This window comes from Microcaecilia unicolor, chromosome 5 (assembly GCF_901765095.1).
Source record: "Microcaecilia unicolor chromosome 5, aMicUni1.1, whole genome shotgun sequence".
Classification (NCBI taxonomy): Eukaryota; Metazoa; Chordata; class Amphibia; order Gymnophiona; family Siphonopidae; genus Microcaecilia; species Microcaecilia unicolor.
The window spans coordinates 358,484,570-358,497,541 of NC_044035.1; the positions used below are offsets into that span (position 1 = coordinate 358,484,570).

At 43.5% G+C, this 12,972-nt stretch overlaps 1 protein-coding gene across 1 annotated transcript in view; it reads right to left on the bottom strand.

Annotated features, from left to right (window-relative positions):
- The window catches only part of LOC115471372 (Fanconi anemia group A protein-like), a 138,234-nt gene that overhangs the window by 108,100 nt on the left and 17,162 nt on the right, over positions 1-12,972 (bottom strand). Inside the window, exons 5-9 of the mRNA XM_030205070.1 lie at positions 11,123-11,218; positions 8,828-8,901; positions 7,244-7,356; positions 5,788-5,870; positions 600-633 (exon numbers count right to left, since the gene is read on the bottom strand). Of these exons, the coding sequence (XP_030060930.1) occupies positions 600-633; positions 5,788-5,870; positions 7,244-7,356; positions 8,828-8,901; positions 11,123-11,218 (400 nt within the window). The remainder of the gene's footprint in view (positions 1-599; positions 634-5,787; positions 5,871-7,243; positions 7,357-8,827; positions 8,902-11,122; positions 11,219-12,972) is intronic.

Sequence of the window (12,972 nt, forward strand, 5' to 3'; positions counted from 1 at the left end):
GTGAGGGCGGGTCACTGTGTGCAGAGAGAAGGGAGAAGCTGGCGGTGAGCCTGTAGTGTCTTTTTCTTCATTGACGTCGCTGCCACGGAGCGTATGGAGGTAAGCTCCGCCCCCTTTAGCCTCCCCAAACAGTTGGGCTACCGACCGTCTATGCTCACACTGAGGAAAACGCAAGGCCTGTAAGATCTCCAAGTACCAAGCATGGTGGCTTTTCTATGATACTTTATTAGGAAGCAGAATAAGCAGCAAAGACTAACGTTATATTAAGAAAATAAGAACATGGGAAGTTGAGACTATGCTTTAGACATTCTCTAAATAACATCCAAGCAGCACTTATCCATTCTAATCTTTACCAGTGAAAGCAAAGGTAACAAACAAAAACATTATAAAAAAAAAAAGTGAACCTCTGGATTATAGTATTCAATGTCACGCAGAAGACGTATCTGTGCAAGAAGCAGGATGGGACATCTACAATCACTCCCAAGTTTGCTGTGGAGGCTGAGGGCCCAAAATACTGTCTTTAAACTAGAAAAGATATCACTTCACCTAAAAAAATAAAAAATCATCTTCACCCCTGCCTTTAAAGAAGCAGCACTTACATGAAAGCATTTTGTCTAGAACAGCCAAAGAGATCTGTGAAAAAAAAATAGAAACTGCAATCATTCACCAGGAAGCAACATTGGAGAATAGCAAACAGACTCAGCTTTTTTGTCAAACATTCTTGACTGCCTCATGGGGGAACTTATGTGTGTATACGGTAGGAGTCCAGTACCATGTCTGTGTTTTATTGTATGTGTATTAATAACTTATTTTTAAGGAAGCCGCTTAGGTTTAAAGCGGATTATAACATAAAGTACAGAAATGAAAAACCAAGTATGACAAACCCCTTTCTATCCATTTACAGCTTTGAGCAACTGATATTACCCCTGTCTGAAACCAGCACACCTGGAATCCGAAAATTCCTGCAGGCCACAAAATCAGTAAACGTGTAGTTTCAGGTTTAATTTAGTTTACATCTTTGTAGAGGGACACAATCAGAAATACTCTTGAACATCACAGTGACAAATGAACTGCAAGAGTCTTAGGCTCTCTTGTCTTCAGAGGGAAATTTAAGAGAAGGTAGCATTCACAAGTCAACTCAAGGATTAATAGAACCCATACTTTCTAAGAAGGGCAGTATTAAAGTATAGGAAAACTAGGTGTGTGTCTAGGGCCCCAATATTTAGAATGAGCCCTCTCTGATGTGCTAATTCAATAAATTTCAAGGCTGCAGGCAGAAAGTGTGTGCGCGCGTGCATTGGGGGGGGGGGGGGGGGGAGATGGGACCAAAGCCACCACTGCCAGGTTGCAGAGCTCTATCTATTCTCCTGCAGTTGGCAGGAGTTGATGAGAAATGCTTTTTGCCTGCTGCTTCCTCCTCCCAGGTTTCCTCTGCACTCAAAACCTCATGGGGGCCCCCCCTTATGTAAATTTTACAATATAATACAATGGGGTACCTGATGCACTTGGTTGCCTAGAGCTCACTAGGTGCTAAACCCTGCCCTGCTTCTAATCTAATCTAATCTGGAGTTTATATACTGTACTTTTGGTCTAAAGGCCCTCCCAATATGGTTTAGAATAAACAAAATACATAATCAAAATACTGTAAAAACAAAATATAGATTTTCAAATACAAGGGAAAGGGATGGGATTTGATATACTGCCTTTTTATGGTTACAAAGCAGTTTACATATTATCTACAGGTACTTATTTTGTACCTGGGGCAATGTACAGTTAAGCAACTTGCTCGGAGTCACAAGGAGCTGCAATGGGAATCGAAACCCGGTTCCCCGGGTTCTCACCTCACTGCACTAACCATTAGGCTACTCCTCTACTCCATAACCAAAATACATAAGTAGCTGAGAAAAGAGGGTGGATGTGACTGTGGTTTCTGACTATATTTGGACATGTGATCACTTCAAGATCACTTCAATCTAAAGAACAATTGATTCTTCTTTTTTTCTGAGACTAGTGGTGTGAAACCTTTCAAGAAGCTGAACAAACTTTCACATATCAGGCTACTTAGATTTGGGATGGCTTATAAATAGATAGATATACGACTCCAATCTAATTATACGTCTATAAAACTAAAGACCTACCTCATTGGAAAATCTTTGAAGATCTAGTCTTGATTGACGATGTCTAATTTTTATTTTTAGTGGTTGTTTTAATTGCAACATTCTAGTTGTTTAGTCAATCTTTTGTAATCTGCAAAAAACTTGACAGATATTTCTGGGATTTTAAGTTATTTTATTGTAATGTGCGGTCAGTGCGCCCAACCACCGCCCCAGCTGGGCACATATCCAACTATGCACTACCCCAACTACTACAGCTGTAATGAACAGCATATTTTATTACTCGGCTGAATATGAATAATGGGCATGGAGCTTTAACATCCTATATAATAAATCTCACCTCCAACGTTCTATGCTTGGGACCGTGGCTACCTGGCTGCAAGTGGTCTGCGAGGCAGACACGCACGGACGTCACTGACGTCAACACAGCTGATTGCAAGGTTCCCTACTCCTCCTACTGCCTCGGAATCAGCTGTCACCCCCTCGCGCTACGGCCCCCTCGAAACCCACCCCCTCCCGCGAACCTGTCGATCCCCCCCAGAATGCCGAAAACCGCACCCCCCTCCCGCCGCTGTTGTGCACTACCTTCGGGTGGGTTCCTCAATCATCTTCTCAGAAAGTTTAACTCCGTGCGTCTGACGTCAGACGCACGCAGAGGAACTTCCAGACAAGATGATTGAAGAACCTACGGGAAGGGAAGAACAACACTTCAGCTGTAAGCACAGGTAGCACAACAACGGCGGTGGCAGTTTTCGCTGGCACGGGGGGGGGGGGGGGGTGGGGGGGGGAACGACAGGTTCGCGGAAGGGGGGGGTTCGAGGGGGCCGTAGCACGGGGGGGGGGGGGAATTGCCTGCCTAAGGCCCGTTTCCTTGCCTACAGAAACAGGCCTTTTTTACTAGTAAATAATAAAAGAAGCAATGTGAAATCAAGTGTTTATTTCAGTAGAATTTAGCATAGTAGAACCCCAGATTATTCTTATTCAAATTATACGGTCTGTGCCCTGAAAAGGACAGGTACAAATCAAGGTAAGGTATACACAAAAAGTAGCACATGTGAGTTTATCTTGTCGGGCAGACTGGATGGACCGTGCAGGTCTTTTTCTGCCGTCATCTACTATGTTACTATGTAAATTGAAATCACTATTAGGTCGAATGCAAATAATATATTCAGGGACGAATCGAATCGAATACGAACATTCGGTACAGCCCTACCAACTACACACCTATTGATGACTTGTGTGCATAGATGGAGCTGTGTATGGCCAGGTATGTGTCATCAGGGGAACACAGAAACATCTGGAGAAACAACTCCTACTCTGTACACTCAAGGTTTTTTTTAATTTCAGAATTAATATAAAATTTCCCACATGAACGGGAAACAGCAAAGTAAATCTATCCAAATCCACAAAAACCTTGCCCATAAACCTATACCGTCCGTTCCTCCTAAGAGACTTCCTTATCAAGAAATTTTCCAAGCTGAGCAGGAACAAAAAATACATACCTCACACTGTTCACAGTTCTCAAGGCTGCTTTATTACATATAGATAATATTTAACCTTTATACAACAATAAACCAACTGCCAACCCAAATCATAAAGCTCATCATATAAGACAGCTTAAGAACGGAAACAGATCTTAACCTTTCACTTTCACACAATGACACCTCTGTAATCAGAACTGGTGAAGACAGTTGGAAAAGATGACAGTGTACAGACATTTCCCAGTCATAAAGCAATTATCTTCCTCATGTTTATCAGATGATTAACTGTGTAAAGCCCTTCGCTGTTTTTCAAGTAGGGGGCCACTCTGGCAAAACCAAATCTTCAGTGTGTGAGGCAAGACCACATTCAGACAGAGGTATCCTTCTCATGACACTTTAAGGACAAAACTATAAGAGGCCCCCACACGTCCATGCCACCGGCACACCTGAATATACCAAACACCAGTACGTTGGAGAGTTCAGGGCACGCTTATACTAATTGCTATTCTGTAGGGGCACAGCGTGAAAATGAAAACGGGGTGCTCACACGGGTGGAGTGGGGGGGGGGGGCATAGGCTGTGTTGCCACTTACACACACGATCCACAGAATACTGTATGTTATGTGCATCCTTCCTGCATTTAGGCATCTACAGTTACCCCAGGTCTATGGCTGACATTAACTGAAGGTCTGTAAATGTAAAGTGCGCCAATACCAGGGTACATTATTATTCTACAACGGACTCTGGGGGCCTCAGACACCATTACTGAATAGGATGTCACCACACAGCACATAAAAGGATGAACTCACTTATAGAACCGCCTCCCGAGTGAGTGTAACTCAAAGTCTGCTCCCTCACACTCTTCCCCCCTCCCCAGCCCATCTCCCTCCCAAAACTCTCTTTTCCCAACTTCTCTCCCATACACATGTTCAGCCACCCCAGCCTACGGAGTCTCAAAACCCATCCATTCCTACAATCCTATCCCTGCCCCATCCCCTGCAACCCAATTCTCTCCCCACCTCCTGCTTTCTTCTGGCACTCCACAGTTTTTCTGTGAGTTTGAGCTTCAGGTCACCCAAACTCCTACAGTGTTCTCATGGTCTCCATAACACCCAGGTGTTCAGGCACCCCAAGAAGCATCTGGTGCTAGAAAACAAACTGTTCCAGAGGCAATATCAGAACCACTCTTTTGGAGGAAGTGAAAGGAGAGTGTGTACTGGGGGAGGAGTCAGCGAGCCACACTCAGTGTTTATGGCAGCTGCCACTGGCTCCTGAGCCTTACAATAAGGAGCAGAGCACTGGTTTATTTCCACTATATGAACACGCATCCATTAGATGGCGCCCTCAGCTGAGAATCAGGAAGTGATTATGCCTATTACTCATCAATATCAGACCATCGAAAGTAATGATGTCACAGTAGAGAAGGAGAACTACTCTGCTAGGTGTTGCCAGGTATTGTAACCTTAAAATAAATGAACACCTTGGAACTGACAGGCCACTGTTGGCGTATCTCAGCTCGGCACATCTTATGCTCTTGTGGGGACCCGATATGTAAATGTGTACTGTGGTCTAACTGCAACACAGAAGGGAAGAGGTCAAAAAGTTCTGCCTCCTTCTGCTTTTGTTATCTCTTCCTTCCTTCTAGAATATCCGCTGGAACTGACAACTTCTTAATAGAATTAAAAAAGAACGGTCTCATTATGGTTTCTGGGTGACACAGACCTTGCAGATGGATCCACATATTCAGAGTTTCTCATTTTTTTTTTTTTTTAGTCCTGCCTCTATTCCAGTAACGTAACTGGTGCAGCTTGTTTCTCACTGTCACTGAGAGGAGACGCACACAGCTTAAATAAATGTATGAGGCTAATCTGTTGAACCAAGTCCAACTTCAAGCATCAAAGCCTTCTTCTTTGGGATCCTGCCAGGTACTTGGGTCCTAAATCAGCTACTGTTGGAAAGGATACTGGGCTTGATGGACTTTTTTTTCTGACTCACCATAGCAATTCTTATTTTTATCCTCCACTGTGTGAAAATTAAAACAACGTTTAATTGCCTTGCTTTGCTAATGAACCTTCGTTTTTTGTTAAGACAGTGGTGCTGATTTTCTTTCATTACTGAATCACACTACAAGACAGGAATGAGGACAGACTGCGTCATCATCTGCCATTAACACTTGGTTCTTCACGCCCTTACCTGAAGGATTTTAGCTTGTTCCCGATTCCCTGCCACATCTACAAAGCATTGAAATCCATTCTGGACCAGTAGCAGCATGACATCTGAGTGAAATAATGATGAATGACACCTGTTACTACACCATGAATCCATTTATAACAAGACTAGCCGTTCAGCCCGTAAAAATGGGCTAGTATAGGAGGGGGGGGGGGTTGAAAGGCCCCCCACCCCGCTGCCGAGTTCGCCGCTGCCGCTCCCCCTCCGAGTTCGTCCCCCCACCCGGAGTCGCCGCCGCCACCCACCTTCCACCCGGTCGGGCCCTTGCTCCGCTATTGAAACAGCGAGGGCACGCAGCACACAGCTCTACTGCTGAGCTGCCATGGCCTTCCTTCTTCTCTGCCTGTGTCCCGCCCTCGTGTGACGTAACGTCGTCGAGGGCGGGACACAGGCAGAGAAGAAGAAGGAAGGCCGACGGCAGCTCAGCAGAGCTGTGTGCTGCGTGGCTTTGCTGTTTCAATAGTGGAGCGAGAGCCTGACCGGGTGGAAGGTGGGTGGCGGCGGCGACTCTGGGTGGGGGGGAGCGTTAGCGACGGCGGTGTCCCTCGCAAATGTGCAGTAGAGACCCTCTCTGTTTCGCCCTCGTCATCACGTATTGACGCGGGGGCGGGGCAGAGAGGGTCTCTACTGCGCATTTGCGAGTGAGTACGACACTCACCATTTATATATATTGATATTGCACCAGTGTGTCTATTTCCAGTTAAGATAAGATGTGACCCCTGCTGCAGTTCAAGAAAAATAATTATCTGTCCAAAATGCCATTCTATATGTATTTATGTAGTTACATCACACAAGCTAAAAACAATCACTTATAACCCATTTCTGCAGAAGAAGAGGGGGGTTCATGCAAGAACCGATGACTGCTGTACTCTGGGAAATTATTTCCTCAGAGAGGGAAAGGGAAATGGGACTTGATATACTGCCTTTCTGAGGTTTTTTGCAACTACATTCAAAGCGGTTTACATATATTCAGGTACTTATTTTGTACCTGGGGCAATGGAGGGTTAAGTGACTTACCCAGAGTCACAAGGAGCTGCAGTGGGACTTGAACTCAGTTCCCCAGGATCAAAATCCGCTGCACTAACCACTAGGCTACTCCTCCACTATCAACATTCCCTGTAGAATCTCAAATAGTAGCAACCACTAGGCTACTCTTCCACTCCTTGGGATTCCGGAATCTTGCTATTCTTTCGGGTTCTACATGGAATGTTCCTACTCTTTGAGATTGTGCCTGGAATCTTGTTAATGGCACTTGATATACTGCCTTTCTGTGGGTTTTGCAACTATATTCAAAGCAGTTTACATATATTCAGGTACTTATTGGGTTTGACAAAGAAGAAAAGAAGTTCCACGTTATGTCACTTTTCTAGATGAGAGTGTAGTGCAGACTTCGGAACCTTCTTTTGTGCTTCTGTCTTACCTAAGAGGATGGTCTCAGGAAGTTCAGAAACGGAGGAACAGGCTGCCATCTGCCCACACAGGCAGCACAATTCAGTGTAGAGCCAGTCCACAGCAGCATGGAGATCTGGAGCGCTGCCGAGATAGGATAACAGTATTTTCAGTGCTCACTCTAGAGACACCCAGCTACAAGACTGCCTCTCTTAAAACAGTTGTTAACAGATTCCTTCTGCTCACAAGAGTATTCACTTTGCTACAGACTCCAAAGCAAATCAGTTTGCTGCTGCACTTTCCAGTATAGACAGACTCCTCTAGAAGTTTCTACAAACAATGCACAGTATAAAATACAAGCAGGGAGATAGATATGGGGAGTTACACACATTCTGAACCATTATGTAACAGAGAAAACGAAAAAGGAAACCCAATTTCTAAGTACTATGTGGTAGATCCGTCTTTCGCAGCCTAGTGCAATCCCTCGTACTCAGCCATCTGGACTACTGCAACTCACTATACGCAGGTTGCAAAGAGCAAATACTGAGGAAACTCCAAACAGCCCAGAACACAGCAGCCAGACTCATCGTCGGAAAACCAAAATATGAAAGTGCAAAACCCTTACGAGAGAAGCTACACTGGCTCCCACTTAAGGAACGCATTGCTTTTAAGGCATGCACATTAGTCCACAAAATCATTCACGGTGAAGCCCCAGCTTACATGTCTAATCTAATAGACCTACCACCCAGCAATGCTAAAAGATCATCCCGAACTTTCCTCAACCTCCACTTCCCTAATTGCAAAGGCTTGAAATACAAGGCGCTGCATGCGTCAACCTTTTCTTACATGAGCACGCAATTCTGGAACTCACTGCCGCGCAACCTGAAAACGACCTACGAACAAGCCACCTTCCGCAAACTATTGAAGACCCATCTTTTTGAGAAAACTTACGGAAAGAACCAAAATACATAAAGCCCACACCCACGGTTCAACAATGCTTCAATACAGCCACTCTGAATTCTCATCCCCTATACTCTCACCACACTCATACCTCTACTCACAGAAAATGTATGCCTTTATGCTTTCTTGTTGTATGTACTGCCCTTTTAGTATCCCGTTGTTCCCCCAATGTTTAACTGCTCTTTTCCATTGTTATATTCCTAAATGATACTCTGAGTTTGTCTCGCCTAACTCCTCACAATGTAATCCGTAACCGAGTAGTAACAAACTACTACTACTACTACTTATCATTTCTGTATTTCTATCACTCAAAACTTATTGTAAGCCACACTGAGCCCGCAAAAAGGTGGGAAAATGTGGGATACAAATGCAATAAAATAAAATAAATAAATAAATAAATAAATAGTAGGGCTCAATCTGTTTGAACATGCATGGGATTGGTCTTGTCCATTACCTTTTTTGAATATTGCATACTCTGGTGCCTGTTACTGACTTACGTTATTTTTATTACGTATGTTGATTCGTGATCCGCCTAGTTGAAGGTGGACTAGAAAACTTTAAATAAATAAAAATACATAAACACTATAGTAACTGCAGATTAATTTTATGAAGATTTCCACATGACAAATCTATGAACTCTGGCTGGGTATATTACCTGTCCAGCAACATCTCCAGACCCACAATATTCTCCTTATGAAGACACCATGCAACTTCCAGCACTAGGGGCTTCTACAATGAGAAAAAAAGAAAAAGAAACAGACTAGAATGTGACTTCAAGTTACAAGGTCAGAATCAAACCTGAGGACAGACTATTCTGTATTCCATTATAGAGGAAAAGTCTTAGCTACAGATCATCATCAAGTAAAACAGGACAGTCTTACTCCTGCTCAGCTCAGATAGTATCAAATGAAATAGAAGAAAGAAGGCAAACAAACTAGCCAAGAGGCAGGGACAGGGTGCAAGACCAGTATTAACTTTGCCAGTCTTCATGGCCAAGTTTCAATAGCCACTGAACTGCTCCACAGCACAGCTGATCATCCAGTCCAAGCATAAAGGAAGTGTGGACTCTCCCCCGCTCGGCCCAGTAAGTGTAATTAGGGAAACAGAAGAAACTACACTATTCATTTCTTCTTCAGGAGCAGATATGATCAGCATATGGATACTCACATGTGTGCTTCTAAAGTGCTATGCTTGCAGAGTACGAAGGAATCCTGTAGGAGGGGAACATACACTATGAAAATAGTAGGGTCAATATTCAGCGGGATTTATCCAGACAGGAATCATTCTTACCGAGGTAAATCCCGCTCTGGGGCCATACCTAGGTTTTCAGTAGTATGATCCAGAAGTATTCTCAGTGGAGGAGGGTAGTTAGTGGGGTCCCACAGGGGTCTGTGCTGGGTCCGTTGCTTTTTAATGTATTTATAAATGACCTAGAGATGGGAATAACTAGTGAGGTAATTAAATTCGCCGATGACACAAAATTATTCAGGGTCGTCAAGTCGCAGGAGGAATGTGAACGATTACAGGAGGACCTTGCGAGACTGGGAGAATGGGCGTGCAAGTGGCAGATGAAGTTCAATGTTGACAAGTGCAAAGTGATGCATGTGGGTAAGAGGAACCCGAATTATAGCTACGTCTTGCAAGGTTCCGCGTTAGGAGTTACGGATCAAGAAAGGGATCTGGGTGTCGTCGTCGATGATACGCTGAAACCTTCTGCTCAGTGTGCTGCTGCGGCTAGGAAAGCGAATAGAATGTTGGGTGTTATTAAGAAGGGTATGGAGTCCAGGTGTGCGGATGTTATAATGCCGTTGTATCGCTCCATGGTGCGACCGCACCTGGAGTATTGTGTTCAGTACTGGTCTCCGTATCTCAAAAAAGATATAGTAGAATTGGAAAAGGTACAGCGAAGGGCGACGAAAATGATAGTGGGGATGGGACGACTTTCCTATGAAGAGAGGCTGAGAAGGCTAGGGCTTTTCAGCTTGGAGAAGAGACGGCTGAGGGGAGATATGATAGAAGTGTATAAAATAATGAGTGGAATGGATCGGGTGGATGTGAAGCGACTGTTCACGCTATCCAAAAATACTAGGACTAGAGGGCATGAGTTGAAGCTACAGTGTGGTAAATTTAAAACGAATCGGAGAAAATTTTTCTTCACCCAACGTGTAATTAGACTCTGGAATTCATTGCCGGAGAACGTGGTACGGGCGGTTAGCTTGACGGAGTTTAAAAAGGGGTTAGATAGATTCCTAAAGGACAAGTCCATAGACCGCTATTAAATGGACTGGAAAAATTCCTCATTTTTAGGTATAACTTGTCTGGAATGTTTTTACGTTTGGGGAGCGTGCCAGGTGCCCTTGACCTGGATTGGCCACTGTCGGTGACAGGATGCTGGGCTAGATGGACCTTTGGTCTTTCCCAGTATGGCACTACTTATGTACTTATGTACTTATGTACTATCTAAGCAATATCCAGGTAGCACCAGGACAGTCTGGGAATAGAGGCAGGGCAGAGCCAGGAATTACCCAGTTAGCAGTGATATTCAGTCCACTAACCAGGTAACTGCCTGGATAAAGTTAGGAAAGGAAAAAGCAGTCCTTCCTTTATCTGGTTACCTCTCCATGTAACGGTCTGATAACTAGCAGCAAGCAACCTGATACTGACGCTGAATATCCAGGTATAAAAACCCTGTAGTAGCCCACGTTTACAAAGCACCACTGACTGCCATGGGCTGAATATTACCCCCATTATTTCTTCTGTTGGTAAGGGTGGTAACTCCTCCCCTCAAAAGGCCAGAATTCAGAGTACTGGACGTTCATAGCCCAATTCCCTTCCATAAGTATCATGAAAGGAACTGACATAATAAATGAAACACAGGCAGATCTCCAGCATGCAACACACAAAGTAGCAATCTGGATATACCGCTTCCGACCTGGACCTTTCCTCTCACCTCCAGTTTCCAGAGCTCTTGACAAAAGACTGAGCGACAGAACTTATTCTGCAATAACAAATCTTCCAGTGTCTTTAGCAAACAAGACAATCGCTTCTAGAAGTAAACACAGAGAAAGAAACTTGTTAATGCTTCCAGTGTTGCATATAGAGAAAGGGGAAGGGGTTTTGGATTTAGCTCGCACCTTTTTCAGTAGTAGTTCAAGATAATTCATAGTCAGATACAGCAGGTATTTTCTGAATCCAGAGGGCTCACAATCTAAGTTTATACCTAAGGCAGTGGAGGGTTAAGTGACTTGCCCAAGATAACAAGGTACAGCGGTGAGATTTGAACCTTGTTTCACCGATTCTCAGTCCAATGCTCCATTCCCATTGGATAGGACAAGATTTTTTGGGGGGGAGGGGGAGGGGGGGAGAGGGGAAGGAGTCCTTAGATGACTTGAATTACACCAAAGATAAATTATGGGTCTTATTCAAAAAGGGCTATTTCCCATTCTGTCTTTATGGAGCCATTGTATATCCATTTTGGGGAAGGAGAGGCAATAAATCTACAGATATTGTGACTGGATCAAGGTTACCGAGATACTATTAAAATACCAACTGTGCATGATACTTTGGAGTAAGAGCACAAGGACAGGGGTAAGTAGAGAAAATAATCCAGAAACAGTTGTTAAGTCTAGTGACAGCTAGGCTCAATGTATCCTTAAAACAAATAAATAAAGAAATTAGTTTATATGCTAATTTTCTTTCCTTTAGTCTCAACAGATCAGTCCAGAGCTTGTGATTATGCCCACCGGCAAGGAGGTGGAGATAGAGAGAATACAATTGAACTCTGCCATAAGAGGCACTGTGAAGCTGTATAAATTTGGTATTTTGATACAGCAGTCAGATAGAACAAACCCTTGCTAAAAGCTTCTCCTTCCTCCTTTAGATCATCAGGAAAGGAATGAAAATTCTCATGTAAACAAATGAAAGTACTTCAGGAATCTGAACACAGACATCTCAATAACTATAAAACAATAAACATAGAGAAAAGCCAAAATTATAGGAAGAGTGGGTTTCTGGACCAATCTGTTGAGACTAAAGGAAAGAAAATTAGAAGGTAAGACCTAATTTCTCCTTCCTTAGCGTCTGGAATAGATCAGTTCAGAACTTGTGGGATGTATCAAATCAGTCTTCAAGCTGGGAGGGAAAGAGGAGCTCCTGCTAAAAGAACAGAGGCTCCAAAGGCAGAATCCATTCTGGACAAAACATCCAGCCTGTATGTCTTAAATCTACGAACAGACGACAATATGGCGAATTTCCAATGTCCTCCATTGATACTACTCAGGATTCTGTCCAAGAGGTAACTACTCCCTTTTTAGAATGAGCTTTGAGTGTTGACGGTGGCTGCTTTCCCACCAAGATATAAACTGAGGAAATCGTTTTTTTCAGCCATCTAGTAATAGTAGTTTGGGGAGTTGGAAGGCTGGGTGTGAGAAATTTTGTTGGTTATTTCTGATAAGGACTCTATTGACATCAAGCACTTTTAAAGAAGAAAACTGATCACAATAATCTTCTCAGCGGAAATAAGGAAGGTCTAAGGTTTATTTCAAATAAAAGGAAGAAAACAGTTTTAGGAAGAAGTGAAGGAACAGTGTGGCTAGAAACCCCCACTTCCTCAAAATGAAGAAAAAGGTCTCTGCAACAAAGAGCTTGAATTTTAGAACTTCATCTAGCTGAAGTAACAGCTAAAAGGAAAACAGACTTAGGTCCTTAAAGGTAGCTCTCTTAAGAGGGTCAAAGGGATACCTCAAAAGTGCTTTAAATGCTAGATTAATATTCCATTCTGAGCAATGCAGTCAGGGTGGA